At 40.1% G+C, this 25,501-nt stretch overlaps 1 protein-coding gene and 1 long non-coding RNA gene across 4 annotated transcripts; one reads left to right on the top strand and one right to left on the bottom strand.

Moving 5' to 3' along the window:
* The first annotated feature begins 95 nt into the window (after positions 1-95).
* On the top strand, positions 96-21,815 carry RBL2 (RB transcriptional corepressor like 2). The gene is made up of 22 exons (XM_068693653.1): positions 96-373; positions 514-644; positions 1,908-2,108; positions 3,531-3,595; positions 8,272-8,400; positions 8,974-9,134; positions 9,240-9,304; positions 10,009-10,195; positions 11,106-11,272; positions 11,950-12,059; positions 13,036-13,139; positions 13,496-13,633; positions 14,153-14,317; positions 14,555-14,666; positions 15,279-15,551; positions 16,025-16,299; positions 16,844-17,020; positions 17,185-17,256; positions 17,638-17,752; positions 18,820-19,022; positions 19,448-19,612; positions 20,311-21,815. Exons 1-22 carry the CDS (start codon positions 140-142, stop codon positions 20,479-20,481), a joined length of 3,420 nt encoding a protein of 1,139 aa, XP_068549754.1. The 5' UTR covers positions 96-139; the 3' UTR covers positions 20,482-21,815.
* LOC137862022 (uncharacterized) lies at positions 14,091-23,294 on the bottom strand. Of its 3 annotated transcripts, XR_011100010.1 has the most exons (4): positions 22,585-23,294; positions 22,098-22,139; positions 20,023-20,152; positions 14,091-17,716 (listed from the first exon to the last, which is right to left on the bottom strand). It is a non-coding gene; the product is annotated as an uncharacterized lncRNA (long non-coding RNA). The 3 variants fall into 3 exon arrangements; XR_011100009.1 differs by lacking the exon at positions 22,585-23,294 and having other exon boundaries at positions 22,098-22,217; XR_011100011.1 differs by lacking the exon at positions 22,585-23,294 and having other exon boundaries at positions 20,023-20,130; positions 22,098-22,214.
* Positions 23,295-25,501: the final 2,207 nt, after the last annotated feature.

Below are 25,501 nucleotides of genomic sequence, written 5' to 3'. Positions count from 1 at the left end.
CGGCCCCTCCTTGCCGGCAGCCAATGAGCGGCGGGGCTGGTGGCGGCGGCGGCCCGTCGGGAGCGGGCGGCGCTGAGGGGCGGCAGCGCGTGCGCAGGGCGGGGCGGGGCGGCGCTGCCCCCTAGCGCCGGGGCGCGGCATGGCGGGCGGCGGGGGGGAGCCCGAGGCACGGGCGGCGGCGGCCGGGGGGGGCGGCGGCCCCGGGCCCTCCCCGTGCCCCCCCGGCGGGCCCCGCGGGCCGTCCCCGCCGGCCGAGGAGGGCGAGACGCGGCAGCGCTACGAGGAGCTGTGCAGCAGCCTCAACATGGACGAGAGAGCCCGCTCCGAGGCCTGGCTCAGCTTCCAGAGCATGAGGCGCAACTACACGCTGGAGGTGGGGCCGCGGCCGCGAGGCGCCTCAGGGGCTGAGGGGCTGAGGGCTGTGAGGGGCCGGGCCCGGGCCGTGCTCGCCCGCGGCCCTCGGCAGGTTCCCTTCCCCTGACAGCCGCTACACCGCCGCCTTTTGCTTGGCAGGGGAACGAGCTGCACTGGCTGGCCTGCGCCCTGTACGTGGCCTGCCGAAAGGCGATCCCGACCATGAGCAGGGGGACGGTGGAGGGAAACTTCGTGTCCTTAACCAGGATTTTGCGCTGCTCGGAGCAAAGGTAACTCTGCTTCTGGCCAGGTTCAAAACACGAAACCTCGAGGGCCGCTTGTCAGCTTGAAAAACTTAGAAACTGTGGATAAAGGAGGGATGTCATTCTTGCTTCCTGCTGTCACAGATCAAATTTATACAGCAGGAAACTGCACTGGAGCTCACTGCCCCACGAGTAGGACAGTTCCATTTGGGTCATCAGTGTGTCATAAGAACATCGTCACAAGAATGCTGCTTTTTAAAATTAGCGATTAACTTCCTGTGCTCAAAAGGGGAAGAAACCAACCCGTGAGGAACAGTTTTTTGAACACTGAACGAAGTGCGAGCTTCCCACAAGAGTAACCGTTTTCATTGCTTGTGACAACATCAATACCTTTTCACGTTTTTTTCTTTTTGTCAAGACTTTCACTTTTCATCTGTTCTTGCTTTCCGATGCGAAAGCAGTGTCAGGTTCTGACAAACTTTGCTCGAGTGTTTTTGTCTATAGCGTAATGAAGGAGAACTTCCTGAAATAAATGATGTTACTTATCAGCAATGGGGTTGTTTTGTAGCAATTTAGTAGATAAGCAAAAAAAGAAAGCTTATATGACTGCTCATTATGCATTTTCTCCCCCTGTGTCCTTTACTGTTGGAGCACTATTATTTGTCTAAACAATACAGAAGAGTTCCTTCAAAAGTGTTTTTTCCAAATTAGCCATTCAAGGAACTGAATACGGACAAAAAGTTCCTGTGATTTGGACTATGCAAGACTAATAACATTGAAAAAGCGTGCTTAGAAAAAGGAGTGAAAGTGAATGGAAGCCAAATTCATGAATTGAAATGTACCTATGTAAAAGTGGTATGCTGTATTTTTTCCTACTTTGTAGAGCTTTTTAGTGTTCAGTAGAGGTCAGATTTTATTTTATTTCAGTAGATAGATTATTCAGAAAAAATGACAGCAATATGCTTTTATAGTAAGCTGTCTGCTGGAGCTGATGGTATCTTTGTGAGGAAAAGCCAAGAACCTTGAACATGTAATTAACAGGGTCATCAGCAGAGGGTATCGCAACGCACCACGAGCTACCCAAAACCTTGTCCGTGTGTGTAGGTGAAGGACTGGCTCTGAACACTTTGCACTACAGCTGTCATATTTGCAATACCGCTATTTTATCAGTAGTTAGGAAAGTAGCAATTGCTCTTTTGTTGTAAATAAATAAAAATGTATGGTATATTTCTGGGAAAACAAAACAAAACCACAGCAACCTCAGAGATCTAACCTGTTCCATATTTTCAGCCTGATTGAGTTTTTTAACAAGATGAAAAAATGGGAAGACATGGCAAATCTACCCCCCCAGTTCAGAGAACGAACCGAGAGACTGGAGAGAAACTTCACAGTTTCTGCAGTAATTTTTAAGAAGTATGAGCCCATTTTTCAGGACATCTTCAGATATCCTCAAGAAGATCAGCCTCGTCAACAGAGAGGAAGAAAACAGAGGTACCTTTCTGTAATTTCCAGACTGACTTTTGAGCATCACTGTCACAACAATATCCTGAAATTGCTTGGTGGTTGTAAATGTGCTTTCACTGTGTTTTTGTAGTAGTTCTTTCTGATATCGGAGTTGGTCTGTTTGTCCTCGCTTCCCGAAGTTTTAAAATCTTTTTTTCCAGCTTGTCAGATCTGACAGGATGCGTGAAGTCCCAAAGCTGTTAAGTTTCTGTGATGTAGGGGTAGGAAAAAAGATGAAAAATGAAAACCAGCCTGTAGGCAAGAAAGTACTGGTATTTGTAAGGTGAGGAAGGCTGGAAGAATTTGATCGTTTATGGTCCGACAGCCTCAGTAGCTCACAGAACGACTCAGTCTGTTTCACTTCACATTAATTCCTGTAGTTTTCTCCATAGAGGCAGATCTTCTGCATGTTTTAATTTACAGTGGAAGCTTTGGTTCTTTGTCACTGTTGATATTATAAAAGCAGCAAAGTTATGCACTAGCCTTCTTCTCTGGTTATTTTGATCTTAACAAGATTTTATTGGTTTACGCTAGCACTTAAGCACAGCTTGTGCTAAATAAACTGTAAATGTTAGGAAAAAATCCATTTCTTTGCTTTCTTCTTTTTTTCCGTTATGATTTTTGTGAGCATAACTTAGTGTTATTTCTAACCAATAGCGAGTTACAAATGTATTGAGATGTATTAAGATGACACAATGTTGAACCTACAATATGCTGTGTGTATAATATTACAGTTAGAGGAGGAGCCCTGCTAGTTGGCTAGCTTGGGTGGTGAGGTGTGAACTAATTTTGAAAATCAAGTCAGAAGATGATACTTCTGATTTTTGTGTGAAATACATAGTTTTGACATTCCTTATGTAACCTGATGTAACCAAATAAATTATTTAAGGCTGACCAGACAACTGGAAAAATGGAGAACATGGCCTCACCCTGAATGAATTTACCCTGTATTTTGTATACCCTGTAAAGCTACCTATAAAAATGCTTTACCTAAGTACGTAGGTGACACTTGTGAACAAACAGTATGTTAACATCAACACGCTGCGTAATGCATTCCTCCAAGAACACGTACATATACGTGGTTATATCGCTTAGAATACTCCTGAAGAAGGCATTTCAGCTCCAGCTCTCAATTCATGTTGGACTGCCATGGTGACATTCAAATCGTTGCGTGCAGACTGAGATCAGGGTTCCTGTTGTGTCTGCAGTAAAGCACTGTGCAGCCTTTTTATTACCTCTGTCAGGTTTTTGTGTGTTTTGTTTGGTTTGGGGGGAGAGGGCATAGTTAAAGCTTTGGCTACTCCATGGTAAAGCCTAATTTTCTTTCAGAATGATTGACTGTTGTGTGATGTTCTGTCAGCCTCAATTCATTGAGCTTACTCTGTGTCTTGCTCTGTTTTTCCCCAAAAGACGACAACCGTGCACAGTGACCGAAGTGTTCCACTTTTGTTGGGTGCTCTTTGTTCATGCAAAAGGTAAGAGATTTGAACAGGATTAAACACTGTAGACCTGGTTTTGTTGTTTTTGTTTCATATCAATCCCTAAACATGGGGCAGTTACAGGCCTTTTGCAGAAGGGCTCATCTGGTCTTAATTTCCCCAGCTGTATGTTTTACTGCACTTCTGAGGTAAGCTGTATGTCAACAGTAGCTTTTATGTGAAATATCGCTGTGATGTTTCCAACGTTTTGGCAATTTAAGCTGTAATTGCAAGGTAAAATTAGCTGAGAGTTTTAGTGAATTCGTATTTAGAGACAGTTATAATTAATATGAGATATAGATATATATTCGCTAGGAACAAAGAATAATTTAAATTCCTCGTAAATTTCCAACAATGGTGATAATATTTAATGGATTTTTTTTCTGTAAAGTGGTAAGAATGTATCATAAAACTCTAGGTGTGATTACTTTCATGCTGTTATCACAGATAGCGTTCTAATTCTTCTGATAACCTGTCCCTCACACTTTTTAAAAAATGTGCACACAGTAACTATACCAAATAATAATGTACATTACTAAGTAGGTCTGCAAATGTTTTTCACATACGGATGACTTGTCCCTTGCTTTTTGGACATAGCAGTGTATATGCAACTGTCTGGTTGCCTTGAAGACAGATTCCTTTGAAAGACACAAGGGGAAATCCTCTGTTAATAGGCTTCTATGGAAATGTAGCAGTGAAGAGGCAGTGTGTTGCAACGTATGTGTAATTGTTGCTACATATGTATACTCGCTATTGTAAAAGCACCCTTAAAGCCAGTATGAATAGCAGAGAATTGCAGCATTTTTTTCTTGATACTGACTGAAGGACCATAGAAGGGAACAGGAGTTAATCCTTTTGCACAAAGGATAGTGAAGCTCCCCAAAATTTTAGCCTTAAATTGTTCAGTTATCATATAATGTATAGTCTGTTTTCATCAAATCTGGTTGCTGTTACAGTGTTTCTGCTTACCTGGGACTTCAGGTATGGCTTGGGTGAAAGTTCTCTGGGAATTCCATATAAGTCAGACACCTGGTATTAGGCAAATAAGAACAAACTTTATGCTCCGAATTGAGGGAACTTTTGAAAGATTCTTATCCATTAATAATTTCCAGAGAGTTTTTATATTTTTCGTGACTACTTCTTGAAAAAAGCTAGTAGTCTCATTTCTACAAGGAAAGAGAGAAAAGAAAGACTGTGGGGTGTTTGCTTTGAATTTAAAAGTAGAACGGTGTTAAGGTTTGTGCAGTGTGCTGTGATTTCCGTAATTGGTTGCTTTTGAGGATAGGACAGAGTAGGTTGTCACAGTATTGAATTATCTGGTACTCATTTTGTCCAATACAGATTAACCTTTCCTGCTACACTGTACCACAGAGCAGGGGGTTGTCAGCAAGCTCTTTTTGGAAGAGTTACCAGCAATATCACTGGACCATCACCATCATCTCTTTGCGCAAAGATCAGGAAGGCTGTGGTGTTGCATGGGTGCTGTACCAAACACCTGTGTCTGATGTAGAAGCTGCCTTTTCCAATAGGGTGCAAATTCCGTGTTTCAGGGAAAGAGAGACTTCTCCTAAACAAGCATGTTACTTGCATCCTTGAAACACAGTGTTATTTTACATCTTTTATTTGTTTATTTATTTATTTCCCTGCACTCCAGAGTAGTGCTCTCAAGCAGTATGAAACATGTCTGTGCACTCCCCTGAAACAAGAGCAGTCAGTACCGTACCTCTTTCCAGTAGTCAGGACTTCACTTTGTTAGCACACTTGGGCAGCTGAGAGAGTAAGTGGGTCAGTCTGAAACATCTCCGGTTTTTCTTTTCCTTGCTATGGAAACCCCACTTCTGTGGGTAGAGCGGCAAAAGCGCAAAGGGACTAATACGAGTCTTGTTCTTGCTGGATTCTTGGTTGGTATGTTTGAGTAGCTGCATCGTCAGTTAACTACATGCTCACTGGTGAGCAGTTTCAGACATGTGAAGTAACTTTGTAGACTGGAATATTGTGCTGATAACACTGCCAATTAAGCTGAAAAAAAAAATAAAGTTACAGTATTGATGAACTATGAAATTACAAAGTGACTAGTGGTAACTTTATTAAAGTGTGGCAGTACAAAGATGTAAACTGAATGTTTACCATTTGAGGAATTAAAAATTCCTGTTAAGTTTTGTTCGTTGTGTTTTGAGGGTTGGCAGTAACCCTTATCATGGCAACCACACATCAGCGGCAAGTTGAGGCTTGTCACTGTGATATTTCTGCACGCCTCAAGATCGGTGCGTTCAGTTCCACCAGTGCACAAAGTGCAGGTCTTGCTCGCACCTCCGGTACACGCTGCACATAAGATACTGACTGTTCAGCAATAGTGCTGTTCTCGCCTACTATTTTTAAGAATTTATTTTTAAACTCTATAACTTATTTAAAATGTCAATTCAAAAAAGATCTTGTTTTGCTGCACCGAGATAACAGATTTTATCTCAGATAACTGAGATAACTGAGATTTTATTAGTTCATGCTTGGTTGTTGTGGTTTAAGCTGGCCAGCAGCTAAGCAGCATACAGCCCTTCGCTCACCTCCCCACTCTCTCGGGGATGGGGGAGAGAAACAGGAAAATGAAGCCGGTGCGTTGAGGTAGAGACAGTTTATTAAGACAGGAAAATAATAAATAATAATAATAGTACTACTAATACTAATGTATATGAAACAAGTGATGCACAATGCAGTTGCTCACCACCCACTGACCGATGCCCAGCCTAACCCCGAGCAGCCGGCTTCCCCACCCCAGCTAGCCACCCCTATATAATGCTCAGCAGGATGCAGTATGGTATGGAATACCCCTTTGGCCAGTTGGGGCAGCTGTCCTGGGTCTGTCCCCTCCCAGCTCCTGCTGCACCCCCAGCCTGCCTGCTGGCAGGACAGCGAGAGGAGCTGGAAAGTCTTCCGCAGTGTAAGCACTGCTCTGCAACAATTAAACAATTAAAACATCAGCATGTTATCAGCACTCTTCTCATCCTAATCCAAAACATAGCACCCTACCAGCTACTAGGAGGAAAATTGAATCTATCCTAGCTGAAACCAGGACAGTTGTGAAAGAGAGTGGTAAATTATTATCTGAAATGTCACTGATTTAACAAATCACTTGTATGAACATACTGGTAACGTAAAATTAGATTATTTTTGACTGCTGGCAGTAGCTATTGCCGTGCTAGACTTTATGCTTCTGAAATTGATCCTGTCATGAAAGTTACTTTAAGATATTAAAATTTTGCTTTTATATTTAGGAGTTTGATTTCTTTCTTGTGAACGTGTTCATGATTTGGAAATAACTGATGAAAGTGTACAGTTAACACAGATTTCATGTAGACTTTATTATTTTAAATAGTTCAAATTATCTACATTCAAAATATTTTTATCAAACATAGAATCAGAAAACTGGATATAAGTTTGAACAAACAGGTATGTTACTGGTAGAAGAGTGACAAAATGTGTAGGAAAATGCTTTAATCATATATATATTTTGATGTGTCCTACATGAGTTTATTACTATATGGTAGATCTCTTTTGGGAGCTGCCCCTGTTTTTCATTGTGAATTCAGCTAACTGGTTAGGACCTTACCTGAAAAAAAAGAGTAAAAAAATTAATAATATTGAAAAAATGATAGAAAATCATGCTGTACATGTAAATTCATGGAACTGTGATTTATGATATGAATTAACAGCACAGTTGATTTTAGAACTGTTTTCAGCTCTGACCGTTCCTCTCAAGGAATATCATAAACCTAAATGAGTTTAGTAAAGAGTTAGGAATCTGAATATAACCTCTGTGAAAGGTGATAAAAAAATACAAGTATTCTTTTCTAAAGAAAGATGATGAACAAAAATTATATTAGAGGTATGTAAAAGAAAAGTACATTGTAAACCAGATTAAAGATACACATTTGTAAAGATAGACTTTTGTGAAGCGTAAGAGAAATAAAGTTCAAAGTATGTTTGTAATGAGCATGCCCCCAACAGAATTGGATTTGTTTTGAAGAACGGGGGGCTGTTGGACGGGTGGGGGGCTGCAGTTCCCAGGACATCTGAACACTTGACTCTATCCTAGCAGGAGATAAAGTTTTTTGCAACATTCCATAACAATGCAAAATTGGGGAAAAGGATAGTCTCAGTCAAAACCCATTCTTCCCCTTACACGACTTCAGAACAACATTCTGCCTCAGAGAGGTGGAGGAAGACTCTGTTGAAGAAGTAACACTGCCAGGCACAGAGGCTTGTGTTCCCAGAGTTAGGGCAACAAAGTTTTGTCCTTAGGGCAGTTTACATTAGTTCATGCTGCTTCAGGTTACTTAGGTACTGATTGATCAGGTTACTGCGGAAGAGGGAGCCTGCAGTATGCTTAGCAGTATCTCTGTAAGGTTTGTTTTCAAAACAGCACAATGTATTTGAGTTCCTGTATGATTGCTGCTGTTCCTGAAAATGTATTTATCATTATATTTGCTATATGCTAGTGTGTGTCCATTTTACTCCCTCTGTTTCTATCCAGATATTTCCAATCTTAGTCACCTGAATATGTGCTTCAAAGATTCCATTATTGATTGCAATACAAATCTCAGTAGTTTTTTGTAAAATAATTTTAAATTTTTGCTAATTAATTTTAACTAATTTCATGTGTCTTTCTGAAATTGAAGGTAATTTTCCGATGATCAGTGATGATTTGGTCAATTCCTACCATCTCTTGTTATGTGCTTTGGATCTAGTATACGGAAATGCTCTGCAGTGTCCTAATCGTAAAGAACTCCTGAATCCTAATTTTAAAGGTATGTTGAAAAAAAAAAGTCTTTATCCAAAGTCTGCAGGAATTTCTTAAGCTGCTGAAATGAGCATGAACATACATAGTACAGAATAAATTGAGTAATACTCATATGAAATATGGGGGAATTATTGTTGTCTCTGTCTGGCCACACAGTTGTATTCCTACTAATGTCATTTGTGATAATAGACTACTGAATTCTGTAAATAGTACATTAAGTCAAGAACTTAATATACTATGGAAATACCACTGAAGGAGTTTCCAATCTAAACACTTCTGTTAATGACATGTTAACATCTGTGAAAGGGTTCATAATGACAAGGTCGTTGTTGGACGCAGTCAGACCAGAGGGCTTTCAGGAGGCAGCTGTTTGGAAAGCTCCACTGCCCAAAAACAAGGCTGGCACCTTGATTGTTTACATTGAGTGGGCACTGTACAATTAGTTATTCTTTCAAGGGAACTGATTAGTTTACCATTTTAATTTCACACTACCTGGGACCACATAGCACATAATTTTAGTTTAGTAAGAACACAGGGTATGAATTTGCAGGATCAAATAATACACTGTTCTTAATTGTAGGTCTACCTGAAGACTTTCACAGTAAGGATTATAAAGTGTCATCTGATCCTCCCTGCATCATTGAAGAACTGTGTTCATTACATTATGGATTAGTTTTAGAAGCAAAAGGCATAAAGGAACATTTTTGGAAGCCATACATTCGGAAACTTTTTGACAAAAAGGTTGGTCAATACATTTCTGATGCAGAAAAAATTCTCCTTAGTCATTATCTTCAGGACTTTTTTAAGAACTGAAACGTCCATCCTTTGCTCTTAACTCTCTTACAGCTTTTAAAAGGAAAAGAGGAAAATCTGACTGGATTTCTAGATCCTGGAAACTTTGGCGATAGCTTGTGAGTCAGCTTTATTTGTGGTTTGGATTGTATTTGTATCCCCTTGAATTGTAACACAATCGCACTTGCTTTACTCTTGTGTCTTAGCATTAATGCTAGCTAGTTGATTTGCGTATTTCTGTCTATATATTACATTGAATTGTGTTTCAGTTCCTTTTCTTTGAGGTGGTATGGCCTGAGGCATAAGAGGAATGATTCCTTACTATAGCGTTACTTAATGTCTGCTTTTATTCTGGTTTCTATGTGTCCTTGATTTTTTTGTACATAATTGTAAATGTTGGGAACAAAAAGCTGTGGTGGCACACTGAGTGGGGCTCAAGCCTGAGGGAAAAATCAGGTTTGGTGTTTATTCCTTTTTAAACCTAGAGATGCTATGAGCAGGACTTACTCTTTTCTTTTAAATGGTATGAAAATGGCAGCTGCAGGTTAAGGTGCTGTGATGAGTAAGGTTGGAGGAGTTTCCAGCCAAACACCAGTTCTCAGTATTATGTTCCTCCCATGGCCATACCAAATGGCAAGCCAGCAGATACAACGGAAAAATAATGTTCTCGTCGCTGTCATGTATTAGATATTGTTGGTTTTAAATGGTTAAAATAAGTTCTGAGGTAGACTTCTGACAGGCCAGAAGTGTGCTCATTCACTAAACAGGTAAACAAAGCACTAAATAAAGGGGGTTTGTGTCTGTCTTTTCCTCTCTGTTGTAGCAAAGCCATCAACAAGGCCTATGAGGAATACGTCTTGTCAGTAGGAAATCTGGATGAGCGAATCTTTCTTGGGGAGGATGCAGATGAAGAAATAGGAACTCTCACAAGGTGCTTAAATACAACTTCAGGAATGGAAACAGCCGAACGAGTGCAAGTGAAGCATAATCTGCAGCAACACTTTGACAGGGTGAGTCTGACATGGTCTCTTGCTGTTTTTATGGAGAAGACATTGAGTTAGTCTGCATCTGGTTGTAGCAGATGTTAAAAAAAATTACCATCTTTATTGGAGAAGCTGTTCTGGGAGTGCACACAGCATAATTGAGTTACATTTTACAACTGCTTAGATGTATTGTGTAATTTTGTGAGGATTTTTGGGCAGTATTTCTACATGCAGAAAGCAGACACATTTACCTGGGATTACAGAACACCAAAATGTTCTTGAAGATGGAAAAATATCTTAAAAGAGAAGGGATATGGGGCAGGCAACTGAAGGATGTGAGCTCCATCAGTACAGTTAGATCAGAGAGTACAAAAGGGTAACGCAGGCTGGAGCAGTGAAATGTGATCTTTTTCCAGTGTGACAGTTGGTTGATGGCTTTCAACATTCTTGAGGACAAAAATAATAATAAAAAAAATACTTTCTGCAACAGAATGGAAGTGCTAATTGTTTATGCTACATTCAGGAGGACTTCTTTTTTTATCTAAGAGTCATACTTGCTGACAGGAAACCCTGGCTCAGTACAGTTTCCCTACAAGCTTCTGCTGCCTTTGGTACTCAGAGGATGGGAGGGGACTGCTGACGTTTTTTATTTAGGCCTCTTTTGTGCTTCCCTCCAGTATCTGCATTTCAGTGTGAGGTCATTTCTTCTCTGTTCGTGCATTTGCCCACCAGCATTTGATACCAACATCCAGGTGACAGAGGGAAGTCGTTGCTGGTGACTATCTGAGACATGACTCGTTGGGGCTGTTTGATTCCTTGTCTTTTTCCCCAGACATGTATTGTAACAAGAAAGAATTCTAGAGACTGACACTTCTAGGTTGTAAGCTCAGAATTTTGTAACACTGGACAGTTGTGTGCTTATTTTCTGTCTTTTTAGTCCAAATCCCTGAGGATTACAACCCCACTTACTGGCCGCAAGTACATTAAAGAGAGCAACCCGTATGTGACGCCTGTTTCCATAGCAACATACAGCTTGAGCCGCCTTCACACCATGCTGGCCGGGCTGAAAAATGCCCCCAGCGAAAATCTGGAGCAAATATTCAGGTAAGTTTGATGTTTATGTTATATGATGTTTGATAACCAAAAAAAAAGTTTAAAACGTAAGATTATAATAACAAATGTTATTGTGAGATAGTGTAATTTAAAAATGCAAAATCATGAAAGGTTCTGTAGTAATGTAAGAGCCAGAGGGACACTAAGCTTTCAAAACACTCTTTTCTTTATTTCTCTGCCTTTTGTCCTTGAGATTGACAGCTGTAAGAAAACACAATATTTTAAACCCAACTTTCTGAGCTTCTTGAACAGCAAACTGCTAATAGATTTTCTTCAAGACTTTTCTTCTTACTTAGCAGACCTCACTACCTTGCAAGTCGCTTCATACTGTAGGAATTAAAAATATTTTTTTCTCCATGCAGATAAACTTTTACCTTAGGTACTGTGTATTTTAACCCACTTTTTATATCATGTGGAAAATGCTGTTTAAGTATTAAACCCTTATGATGAAAAGATGTGCATATTTACTGCAATATGCACAATAATATTACTACGCTGTGGGTGTTTTACAGCTACACACATATGCGTGTATTTGCAGTGCTGTCTGAGATATTTCCAGCTTTATGCTTTAATCATATTATCCAAATGGTAGATTTTGGTTTTGTTTTGTTTTGTTTTTTTTGGTCTTAGTAGGAATAGGACTTTGAAAATTTAATTTGTATTTTCAGGGCGTGTTCCAGAGATCCTTCTCAATCTATTGCAAATAGAGTAAAAGAAATGTGTGAACTCTATTGCCAGAGTATGCAGTCTGAAGGAGAATTCAGTAATTTTTCTAAAGGTAGGAAACATTGCAGCTGCACTTTAATCTCTATTCATGTATTTCAAAATGCTTATCCCTTTTAAGTAAACTGTGTTTTTATAGAGGCTCTGCTTTAGCACAAGAATATTTTTTCTATTACTTCTGTCTTTTCCTGGTATTCTTACGACATGGCAACATTCAACCCTGTATAAACTTTCATAATTAAACTTGGCTTATATCATTGGAATTTGATACTTCCAAGCTCTGCAGAAGGGAAAGAAAAAGCACTCTCGAGGGTAGAATGGCTTGGGTTGGAAGGGACCTTAAATATCATCTAGTTCCAAGCCCCATTGTGAGAGGGTATTACTTTTCATCTCAAGCATGGGTTTTTGTAATAGTAATGAAAAACCTGACTCATTATATTCTTCAAAATTCCTACAGCAAATTTGGCTTAAATACAAGGTTTAGTTAGTACAGATATTAATTAAAATCTTTCTAGTATAAACACAAAGTATTGTTTGCAAAGCTGTCAAGATTTGTGAAGTAAGCAAAGACGGATTAGAAATTATGAAGATGCTCTTTGTGTCTGTTCCTGTCACCACAGTTGCTTCAGTGTTTTCTGTTGCACAGTGCAAGTTGGATCCATATAGATCATTTCCAAACCGTATTTTCTGAATTTGAAATGTGTGCATTATATTATAGCAATATATAACTGCTAGAATACATGGTGTATTATACACCGTGTACATGGTGTACTTGGTTCTTGTACATGGTGTTTTTACCAAATCGTGGGTTCAGTCGTAAGTTGTTCTGTTCTGCAACCACAAATCTATGCAGGATAGGGGAGAGATACCACAGTTAGTGTTAAGTTTTTAACGTTAGTTAGATTTAGTTCTGCAAGTATTGCAGCCCCTGCCACACAGAAATCCAAGTAAATTGTCTTAAGCTATAGAGATAAAACAAATAAAGATTTTTGAATTGTGTTTCATGATATTTCTATTTAAAATTCCTGCAGATGTGGCCAGTAAGCATTTTCGTCGTGCTGAGGTACTGTACTACAAGGTTTTGGAGTCAATTATTGAGCAAGAGAGGAGGAGACTGGGAGACACTGACTTATCTGTAAGGAAAATTAATAATATTGTGCCTCTTTTTAAAGTTGGATATGGAATAAGGAAATCAGTTGTAGAGCATGACAAACTACTTTTTTAAATGAGGGTAAATTTCTGAAAAGTAGCCTGAAAGTGTACCTGAATTAAAGAAAAACTGTACAAGAAATCATTTGTGTTTGCAAACACAAAGGGTATGTAACATTCTTAAAGAGTAAAAGATGTCTCATTTTGGATTATGTTCTGCCACGTACAAATGCAGATCTTTTTTTAAATGCCTGATACTCTTGGTGCTGAGACAGAATAGAAAGCATTTTACTGTTCTGTTGCACTGTAAATTAAGCACTAAAACTTGCAATTCTCTTGCAGGCAATACTGGAGCAAGATGTGTTTCACCGGTCTCTGCTGGCGTGTTGCCTTGAGATCATTACCTTTACCTATAAGCCACCTGGAAACTTCCCCTTCATCATTGAAATATTTGACATTCCAGTTTATCATTTTTATAAGGTAAAGTGTTTAACAGTTAAAAAATGCTGATCAAGTCATGCATACTCTTGCCTTGTATTAAGTAATCTCCTCACCTAGATGTTAATTTGTACTTGAACTCTTTATTCTCAATTCTTACCCTTTTTGTGGTGACTTTTTTTTTTAATAGCTGGCTGTCATTCTGGGGTGTAGCTTGAGCATTTAAAAATCAAAGTACTGTTTCTCAGTGTCACCCAGGAGCAGCATACCCAAACAGTAACTATCAGATTATCATTTCATCTTGAACCAGCTGTTCTGAACCAGTGCGTGACATCGTTTATTATTTGTTTAGAAAAATACCAATACCTCTCTTCTGATAAACCAGCAGGACAACAGCTGATTGAACCATAGTGATGCAGCCTGATACTTCTACTAGTCTCTTCCCTGAAAATTAGGAATTAGATCTTTCTGTAAGAAGAAACACATGAAAACAAGTATATTACACTTATCGCTCACTGTTTATTTAGCATTATGTGGAGTTTATAATTCTTTGCTTTACAGGTAATTGAGGTTTTTATTAGAGCAGAAGATGGCCTCTGCCGGGAAGTAGTAAAACACCTTAATCATATTGAAGAACAGATTCTGGAAAGCATGGCATGGAAGCAGGAATCCATATTGTGGGACAGAATCAGAGATAATGAAAACAAAGTTCCTAGTTGTGAAGAGGTAAGCACTTCTTTACATTACGTAGCTTCACATAGTTTTCCTACTCAGACAGAATAAAAGAGTGGACACGACATCCTGTACAATTGTTACACTGGTTTTAAGTTAGACTTGGAGTAGTTTTTCAGTGCTCTTCAGTGTTTCATTTTCTTCTATATACTTTGCCATTCAACTGTCTTAGGTTAGAAGCTTTTAAAAACTTGTGATAGAGACATTTTAATAAAAGCACAATTATTTTAGGTAATGCCACCTCAGTATTTTGAGAGATCTGCTGGGAACAGTGTTGTAGGTTCTCCACTGACGCCAAGACGAATAAACGAGGTTCGTGCTGAAAGTGGAGGACTTGGAAAAGGTGAGATTTTTAAAGCATAACACAGTTATTGTTCTTAGACCACATCTTTAGCTTACAAACCTAAATGGTGTTAGAGAAGGAAGCTACTCCGGCAATGTAGAATTAGTTGCAAAACTTGTAAATGGTATTTCTATATATATTTCTATAAGTCAGATATTTAAGATACATTCATTATTTCAAATCAAAATAGTGTTTTGTTAGGGTGGTTTCAGGGTTTTATGTGTATGAAGAGTCTATATGTATGTGTATAGACAAATATATAAATACATATATTCTAATCAGTAGCCCCTAAACGGTTTGTTTTATTGTTATACCAGAATAGAATTTTATTGTTATACCAGAATAGAAGCTCTGCTATATATTTACTTCTGTGAAGCCTGTTAGTTTAGAAAAACATTGAACATTGCATTATTTGAGATCAAGTCATCTGTAACAGTGATTTGTAAGCCATAAATGTAGACAACTTTTTAAAAATGCTTCCAGAAGAATTTGGCTGACAAGTTTTGGTTCTTATTAGATTTCTTTCGTGTATTTGTATAAGAGATTATACAAGAATTAAATGTGTATATATATAAATATATAAATATATATATATTTTTTTTAAATCTTCAGGCCTCTCATCTTCTCCCACGACCCTGTATGACAGATACAGTTCTCCTACAGCCAATCCCACCAGGAGAAGACTGTTTGTTGATAATGATAATACCTCTGACAATGGAACTCCAGTAAGAGTTCCCCAGCAGCCCGTGGTAAATACGGTGCCTGTGCAGAACATGAATCCTGAAGCCATGTCCGTAACTCCTGTGCCCGGCCAGACGCTGGTCACAGTGGCAACTGCCACCGTAACAGCCAATAACGGGCAAACCGTTACAATACCTGTACAAGGTAAGGGAAAAGCAACAGTAGGATTAGGCTGGTTCTCATCAGAGTATTTGTATACAGACAGGTACATTAGGGAGAACAGCATGCCAGTGGTGAAAGAGTAGGTTTAAGAATTAATAATTGGGGAAAAATCATATGCATAGGGGAGCAGAATTTAGAGACAGAACACTGACAGCACAAAGATCTTCTGACTGCCAGCAGCTGTTTATTGAACTTAGATATTTCAATAACCATTCCTTCCTTGACTGGCAGGGCAAGAAAGTAGCATTATTATTAAAAATTAGTTCAATTCCATTATACTCCTGTCTTCTTATGATAAGAATTCCAAAGCATTTTGATGAAACAATTTCCTATCTATAATACGCTATATATTATAAGCAACAAATAAAAGAATTACTTAATTATTAAAACAAACAAAATATCATTCATACCACCAAAACCTGCTCTCATTTCAGACTCTTTTTCTTAAATTACAGGTATTGCCAATGAAAACGGGGGAATAACTTTCTTCCCAGTCCAGGTAAATGTAGGAACCCAGCCTCAAGCTGTATCTGGCTCCATTCAGCCCCTCAGCGCCCAGACTCTTGCTGGTACCCTGAACACCCAGATGACTGGGGCAACGTTACAGCTACCAGGCCAGGTAACTGTGCAGCAGATCTCTCCTGGAGAGCAAAGACAAACCCAGCAACTTGCCACTGCCGCATCTGCCAGGCCCCGGAAGATGGGCTCGCTTTCACTCTTCTTTAGAAAGGTATGTTGCAGTCAGATTTGTTCTTTGTTTAGTTTGTATTGCGGTAGGTCCTCTAGGGCTTAAAAATATTTACTTATTTTTAATAATGGTAAGAGAATATTCAGTTTAAAAGTTAATGTATACCTTAAGTCTATTCAGATACATACCTTAAGAGCATGCAGACCATTTCGCGCTGGCAGGGGAGTAGAGTAACACTGCTCTAGTTCTGGAGTAGATTACAGATGTGGCCAGCATCCGCTTAAAAGTATCCATTTTCTTTTAAGGCTCTTTACAAGAAAGAGATTCACCTTTGAGATGTTCTTATTTATTCAATACAGCGGTTATGTGGTGCTGTTCCTGCACTCCAAATAATTCCAGAATTTAAGCTTCAAACAAATGCTTTCTTAGCATCAAGACCAGTAAACACAAAAGTTAAATTTAGTTATTCTTCTTTTGACTTACCATTTGCACAAATTCTACAGGCTGTACAAGCCTGAACTGTGCTTTAGCTTGGATGAGAAAAGCAATATTGATGTGCTCCTAAGCACAGTCTCAATGTCAACAGGTGTATCATTTAGCTAGTGTTCGTCTACGGGATCTCTGTGTCAAACTCGATATATCTGATGAGCTGCGGAAAAAGATCTGGACTTGTTTTGAGTATTCCTTGGTGCACTGCCCTGAAATCATGATGGACAGACACTTGGATCAGCTGCTCATGTGTGCCATCTATGTAATGTCTAAGGTAAGGTGAATAAAAACACCTGCTGCTTTTTTAAGGCTTAATATACTATGACTACAAATTCCTCAAACAACCTACCCAAAAAACAACCACCCCTAAACAAATCATGGGGGAAAAAAAGAGGAACACAGGAACAATTTTAATCTTGTCTGTTTGTCTATCCTTAGGTTACTAAGGAAGACAGATCATTTCAGAACATTATGCGCTGCTATCGGACACAACCACAAGCCAAGAGTCATGTAAGTACAGTTAATGTTAAATGATGTGGCTTCTGGTTAATTAAATGCCTTTAGGAATGTAGAGATTTTCAAAGTAAAATAAGATTTAATGTTAAATATACGCAGTCTGTGAGCACTCTCCTTAAAGACAGAGTCAAAATCCTGCACTACCGAAAGCTTTTTATGCTGAATTATATCTATAGATGAAAATATTTTCACTTACAAGCTACAGCACCAGTGCCTAGTGATCATCGTAGGAGGCTGTATTTTCCCCTGTAGGAAACAATCTGATACCACAGAGAAGTCTTCTAAAAAGCAGCTCTATCGTGCATATTGTTTCCTGACTCTGTAACTGCACATTTAATCATACTTCCTGTGTTATGCTCCTCTTTTTCCCTGCAGGTGTATCGGAGCGTCCTGATAAAAGGCAGGAGAAGACGACGACAGTCTGGCAGCAGCGATAGCAGCCAGCAGAACTCACCTACAGACAGAAGTAAAGAGAAAAACAAAGAAAAAAGTGAGTGTTTCCAAATTGCCTGTGTGTTTTTAATCCCCCTTCCAAAACATTATGCATGAAGTACAAGTTGGATTTTGTGTCGCCCCACACCAAACAGGTCTTTCTTTGGTACACTTGGATACACCTAAGAACACACCTTTAATGAATTGCTAACTCAAGCTCAATCCTACATTTGAATCAGGCCTGTTTGAATCAGTCACTGCACAGCTTAGCTTCAGTTTACCACAGTGGCGGCTTGAACTCCTGAAATGAGCTGGTACGCCAAGGAACACGTCTTTGTGAATCAGAGAAGACCAGTGCTGGCCCCTGTTCAGCTCCTCATTTACTTATAACCATCATGGAGCTGCAGCAGTTTCTTTTAATATTTTAGCTGAGAAGCAGCAGCTGTCTGGCTTCATAGCTAAGAACAAAGCAGCCACCCACAGCATCTATTTTAGTAGATCTGTTGTCTCTGAAGTGTAGATGAGTCTTTCCTTGACATTTGAACTAACACATTTTCCTCAAATGACCTTCTGCACAGGAAAGCAGGTAACTACTGCTGTATATTCTTACCACCTGCTACTTAATAGATGACAGTATAAAAATAGATCTTAATGTTTTCTGTCACAGAAAGGTGGCAGGGAGGGGAAAAAAAAAAGGTACATACTGTTTGCAACTTCCCACATTAAACCAGCAGGAAGTACTACCAAGACACCTATTCCTACCAGTAGCTGACAAAAGACTGACATTCCTTATTTGAAATTGTGCCAGCTGGCAACTAGAGCAAGCTACTGTTGAAATTATAGCAAAATTCCTGAGAAATGGAGTTTTAGCTGAGCTTAACGCGTGTGTCTGTACATATACTCAGCAGGTATATCTTGAACAACACACTGCTTTTTTGTAAGCAAGGATGCTAAGGCAACAAAATCACCATCTCTGCTATCGACACAAAATTCAGGGTCACCATACTGCAATTTCACAATGTGGTGCACAGCTATTGTGTGAAGCTGACTGTCTGGGATCAGAATGATTGAATTGCCCAAGGCAGCTGTGACTGAATAAGGCAGAGCTTGCTCTTGTCTCTTCAGCTAGCAGAGACTCCAGCCCCGTGATGCGATCCAGCAGCACCCTGCCTGTACCTCACCCCAACAGCGCTCCCCCTACGCCGACCCGGCTGACCGGTGCCAACAGCGACACTGAGGAGGAGGAGCGAGGGGACCTTATACAATTCTATAACAACATCTATATTGAGCAGATTAAAGAGTTTGCCCTGAAGTATACTTCAAATGGGGTAAGTTAACTCTGCTTTTCATTAGTAAATAGATCTTGTTTTGTTGTACATGCAGTAAAATACACTCAGCTAACCTCATTTTAAGGGAAGGAAATTCAAGGGCTTTTCTTTAGTGACAGTAATTTCAGTTCAAGGACATACTCTGGTGCTGAAATATTAAGCACTTCTGTTAATTAATCATGTATGAAATACACAACACCAAGCCATGTCATCTACCAGCCTCGGATACAGTTAAAATAAGTAAATTATTAGTATGGCCTAGAAGTATGACCAAACTTGCCCATATTCAGGCAAGGGTATGACTTAAGTTTGGAAAAAAAATCTAAACCATGCTTAAGGTGACCAACTTACAAAAGCCTTACTGTAGGTAGCTTACTGAGAGTAGGCAGCTCGTACTGAATGCTTTTTCTTTTTCTCTTGAGCAGACCGATTCTCCTCCGCTCTCGCCCTACCCGTTTGTAAGAATCGTCTCCCCTCGCAGAATACAGCTGTCCCAGAATCACCCAGTATACATCTCACCACACAAAAATGAGCCTACTCTCTCCCCTCGAGAGAAAATATTCTATTATTTCAGCAGCAGCCCATCTAAGGTAAGACTAAAGTGTTTTAGTTTGATTTTACAAAGCTTTAATTCTACCTTTTCTTTTTGGTAGTGCAACTGGAGAAAGTTGTACAACACATCTTTCTGTTTGCATTGTTCAAGGTGTACTTTGTCACCTAACGCTCTCCAAATTGACAATTCACATATCTAATTGACAGTTCACATATCTCAGAAGCTATAAAGCAATTAGGTGTCCAAGTTGCTTGTGTACTTGGAAAACTTACCCTTTGCAATGGCACACAAGGAAGACTCAAGAGGCATGGCCATGGTGCCATTTGCTTTCAGGTAACAGGAGGGGTGATTTGGCATGAAGACACTTGGAGGAGTAGAACACTAAGTATGGTCATACCCTCTTAACTGCTTAGTAGAGGAGAAACGTCTCAATGTGGACAGACTTACCAAGTGGATTCGAAACAGGCTGAATAAATCCTGTGATCTCTGGTCACCAAGAATGGAGTAGAAACCTTCCTCGGGAAGCATCTTCTTTCAGGATCAGAACTGCTGCATCTGTGGTGTGAGATAACAAGTCCTAACCACAGGGTTAGTTTGTTACAGCAAGTACATTGTATAATTGCTAGAAATAAAGCACACGTAAGATCACAGTAAAGGAATTAACAATACTTCACTTTTTTGGTAGCCACAATACAGAGAGATAATTCTGCCTTTTTTTTTCCTGCTTCTCCCCAGAGGCTAAAGGAAATTAACAGCATGATTAAAACAGGAGAAACTCCAACAAAGAAGAGAGGCATTCTCTTAGAAGATGGTACCGAAGCACCAGCTAAGCGGATCTGTCAGGAAAATCACACTGCTCTGCTAAGGCGACTACAGGATGTGGCAAATGACAGGGGCTCTCACTGAGGTCAGTGGTCCAGCACAGGAATTCCCTCTCTCCTGCTGCACGGAGCCAGGTAGCTTCACGCATCGCACGGGTTCACCGAGCCTTGCAAACACCAGGCAGTCATCTTTTGTTGTCTTTCCACCTCATGCCTGCCTCCTGCCAGACCGCGCTGAGCCTTGGGACGTGGCAGGAAGCGGCAGGAGGCGTCTCCTATGATGCCTGGGACACTGAGGATGCATTTCAAACTGCAACTCAAACTTGCCCCATCATTAAGCTAATTATAAGGCAAGGGAGCTGTCTTCAGGCTCTGGCTTGAGAAAGCAGTTAAAAAGCTTTTTATTGCTTGGAGGATGCATCCCTAATACAGCTTTCTTACCTTGCAACAGGTATTTACATCCATTTGCTCTAACCAGTCTACTTACACTGTTTTTGTCAGTGCTTTACCTTTTCAGCTTTGGACAAGGAAGTTATGTATGTATCAGACATGGGAGCACTGTGCCAAGATGCTCATATTCAAGGGGGCCTTTTTTTCTTTATAACATTAATGACCTCCACAGAAATAATGACTGACGTGATTTTCTAGGAAAGTCCAGTTGTTCCCCTTGGAAAAGGAAGATAGCTTAATTCAGGGCTCAAAAAAAAAAAAAAAATAATCCTATGTGAGTGGATACTTTTATATTTGGGATGTTCTGTGTGCCCCTGAAAACGATCACATTATTTTGCTTTAATGTCTGGGCACCTTGTATAAAAGTAGCTGATTTTGTTATGCATTGTTTTTAGCTGTGCAATGTTTTAAAGTGAACTCTTGTTCAAAAGGTGGCACTTTTGATAGGGCTGTGAAGCATCATTTTTAAGGCAGATTAGTTTTGCTGTATATTTGCAATGGCACTTTCTAAATGTGAATATTTTTTTTAAAAGGCTGACTTCAGATATTTTTCTTTATTGAAGCAATTTGACTTTTGTATTTATTTTCAAATTGACATCCTATAGCTCCCCTCTTCAGCAAATGGCATTAAGAACTAATTTTAACTTAATGTGCATGCAGTAATGAATGCAGGAAGCTAGAGATGTTTACAAGCATATAAAATTCCTTGAAAAAAGCAATGTTTCTGCAGATTGCTCTTTTTGAGAGTCAGGAACTGGCCATCTCACTTACTCAGGAGGAAGGTAGCCTCCACCTCTTAAAAATGTATACTCAGCTTTTTGTTGTTGTTTGATTTTAAAGGCCAGAGTGGTTGTGATTTTTTATTTTTCTATGGACAAAAATCAGACTGCCTGGGAGAGAAATCCCTCCCCTACTAATAGGATCAGCAAGCACCGCATGTATCAATTAGACCGACTAATTGTTTTAATTTGAAACAAGCATACCAACAAGCTTGGTATTTTAGAATTAAGTCCTTTCCTAATACCTGGTGCGCTATACTATAGCCATGTACTCATTTTCACTGACAACTGGGGACAGTGTTGCTGTTCAATGTAAAATTTAGCACACACTGATTCTGTAAGTTTTTATAATGAAACAATTAAAAGCTTGATGTTTTCACGCATTCCTGCTCCTTTGAATAATGGGAAAGTTTAGGACTTAATTTCACTGTAATTTCAATTAAGCTAAAATAGAAGCATCTTTCATTCTTACCTGTGTAACAAAGGCTGAAGTCAAGCAGCTGTGTAGATGTTTCTGTAAAAAATATTTATGAAGTTGTCAGACAATTCTTGTTACTTCGTACCATTTACAATACTTTGTATGAAAATATTGCAAGTGTATTTTTCAATAAAGAATTTATAAACTCACAATAATGCTCATGTGAAAAAAGCTTCTTATGTGCAAAGCCAAAAATAGCACGTGTCTCCCAAAGGCTAGGTTTGACCAGTTGGCACATAAAGAAAATACCAGAACAGTGACACAGCTGAGAGCTGTAAGGTACGTGATGTGCTTCAAGAAGAACTCTGGACAAACACTGTAATTAATGGTTTCAAATAATACTAAAAAATTGCACTTACTGGTCACACAAAGTGAAAAGGCTTTACCCTTGCCCCAGTTTAGTCACTGTCTGTTGAGTTTCCTCACGTTGGTCTGTTGTAACTTGGTGCCTGCAGGAGGGGAGGGCCCAGCCCTACCTTACCTGGGTGTCACTGCGAGCAGTCATGGGCTGGTGGTGGCCGCACTCCTCTTCCTGGTGGAGGCAGTGGTGGCAGGACAGGAGCTCCGTGCGAGAAGAGGACCCCAGAACGACAGCAAGCTGGTGCTACCTCCTTGTAACATAACAGAACACATTTTAGCCCAAGGAAAGCAGAAATCTTTTCATAAACACTAGCCTCTGCACTCATATCTGAGCTCAGTTAGGGGGCGATTTGTAATCAAGTTAAGAGCTGTTTGGACCAGCAGCAGCCAGGTGCTATTTTTACAACTATGTACTGGTTTTTCTCTGCATTTAGTTAGCTGCCCTGGCCCTGCTTCATGAGCTTCTGCTGGTTTTATCCCTTTATGAAACCAGATTGTTAAGGAACCCTCAGCAATTTAGGATGCAAAGAATAATAGATGCACAATCTGTAGTGTACACTTTGAAAGAAAAGCTAAAAAAACTACTTCAGAGGTGTTCTAAAGAAAAACACACATGTGAATGTTGTCTTTTTTAAAAATCTCAATCAATTACAGACAATTTGCTTCAAGACTTCATTGTTATGCCAGCAGGCTAAAATTTCCATTTCTCTTTCTGAAACATTATTTACAGAACGCAGAATTGTAAAGGCAATACTTAGAAGTGTTTTTTCAAAATGCCACTTCAGCAAAGCATTGCAAGGACAACTTTTTTTAGTTAATTTCTCATTAGTTGACATACCAGCACTAGGAGCTATAACGGCTAACAAGGAGAAAAGGCTTTTGTATCGGCAGTACAGTTTTGGTACTTGCTTGCTTACCTTGCTCCTGGAACAGCTGCTTTTAATACACAAACTCATGCTAGATGACCCAGTTATCCTCTCCCCTTTTTCAACCTGAAAAAAAGGAGATTATTCAGATTATTTATTCTAAACTAAAGAAGTTCAGCATTCTTTAAATAAATGTAATTGTTTCCACATCAGCAAACTGCTGTTAATGTAAGTTTTACTGAGAGAAACCCAGTAACAGCCTACAGCTGTCCATAACAGCTCAAAGATAAAACATGCTCAAACCACCATCATTTTTACTAATTCCTTTCATCATCCTTTCTTGTCATTGCTTTTACTAATCTTTGTTTTCTAAACCCCAGCAACAACTGCACAAAACAATCGTAGCCACATCTCCAGTTGCCAGTGGGCTATGGATTTGCTCCATATTGCTTTACCTCTGCCTCCACCCAACACCATCAGTCCACCAGTAGTTCAGGGGAAAAAATTACTTTTCTGCTTTACACAGCACTATGAATTAAGCTTTGTGTCTATCCTGCTGCAGCTGAAATAAAAGAGCAGCCCAAAATTAGAAGGGATTAAACTTCTAAGCACGTCCTTCAATTAAGTGGCTTAGGAAATTTGCAAGTCAGTGATTTATTACAGAGCCTTCTGAATAATATAATACAAATAGATAAAAACCATCACCTGCCAGTTTAGCCCTGGTTCTGTCTCCCTGCCTAGCTGGCACATTGTGCTCAGCCAAAATTCCAGGCCCATGTCTCTGTTTCACTGAACCTTTCACAAACTGAATTGGAAGTATTTAAATCTCAATTCCCCAGAAAAGCGTAAAACAAACAGCAGCAAGACACTTAATGCTCACAGTATTTTAGCAGCTTCACTGCAGGCTTGTGCCTGGGCTCTCAAAACACGTTCCCCACGCATTTTCCGTGAAACAAAACCCCACCACCACTTTCCATGCAATACAAGCTCAGCTTTCCAATCAGTTACTCCATTTCTGTCTCCTAATCAAGTTCCAACAGAGCTGTGACAATTCCAACACACTTGCAATTCCTCAGCCCATCAGAGTCTGAGATACACAGGCTAGTAGGGGCACCGATGCCACACAGATGCGACAGGGTCAGTGACAGAGCCATATTTTTCCTTTGCACTGAGTTACAAGGACATCCAGAGTTCCTCTCACAAGTTTCTGCAAGTCCAACACTGCCTTCAAGTCCCCTCTCAGTATGCTGTACCCATTCTAGAGCCTCCCTAGCAGAAAAGCTGCAGCCACGCTTCACTGGATAAACACATTTTATAAAGGGTAACGACTGACAGCACACACCATGAGCAGAGCATGGGGTGAAAAGGAACAAATGCCTGTTTAGTGTTATCAGGTATTGCTACCCTAGAATGCAAATAGCCAGAAAAGCTTATGAAGGATTTTTTCCCCCCCACAGCAGATCAGCTTCACAGGAACCAAGAGAAAGGTACCAGAGCAACAAGAAAAAACATTTTCTGAGTATTAAGACAGTTGTCAGGCAGCTGGCAGGCTGCTGCGCACTGTGCCATGCGTAGGGCTGAGCGCAGCCCATGCCCCGGGCACAGAAGTGCTGGGGAAGATGCAAGCTGCACGTGAGCTCCTTCCTGCAGCCCCACTTCTAACAACATCCATTGCCAAACACAGCGTTAAATAAGAGACACCAGGAAAGAGAGAGAAAGGCCCTTCCCCCTGTGCACTGCCTTCAGGTTTGTAAAATTGCTAGTATGAAAAAAATAAAGAAAAATAATAAAAAAAAAAAAAAAGAAAGCAAAATGTGCCCAACCACCAAAGCAGTCTCTTGCAAAACAGGGACTTTGGACAGTCGCCTTCTTTGACCCCAGTCCACATGTACAACCACTCGCAGCAGCTCAGCAGCCTTTCCACTCAACATTTCGGAACTACTTATTGCAACAAACAAGTGAAGTCCCACGCTACAGTCCCAGCTACAGTCCCAGCTACAGCCCGGTCCCGTGCCACCTGCAAGCTCTTCCCTGGCAGGAGAGGCAGGAGCCTGCCTGCCCCTTGCTGCCTCCCGGCGCTCACTCACCCTTTTCTGTGAGGGACGGATGCTGCCTCCAGCCTCTCCAGCGAAGAAGATCCCGGGGAGACAGGAGCAGGAGACAGGCGCAGGG

Source organism: Anas acuta, chromosome 10, assembly GCF_963932015.1.
Source record: "Anas acuta chromosome 10, bAnaAcu1.1, whole genome shotgun sequence".
Lineage (NCBI taxonomy): Eukaryota > Metazoa > Chordata > Aves > Anseriformes > Anatidae > Anas > Anas acuta.
This window is presented reverse-complemented; position numbering and strand designations above follow the sequence as displayed.

Bases quoted from the DNA above. Each gene is read 5' to 3' on its own strand.
- RBL2 (XM_068693653.1), top strand. From the start codon at position 140: ATGGCGGGCGGCGGGGGGGAGCCCGAGGCACGGGCGGCGGCGGCCGGG. The intron at 10,196-11,105 runs GTGAGTCTGACA...CTGTCTTTTTAG, and splicing joins TGCAGCAACACTTTGACAGG to TCCAAATCCCTGAGGATTAC. The intron at 13,140-13,495 runs GTAAGGAAAATT...ATTCTCTTGCAG, and splicing joins TGGGAGACACTGACTTATCT to GCAATACTGGAGCAAGATGT.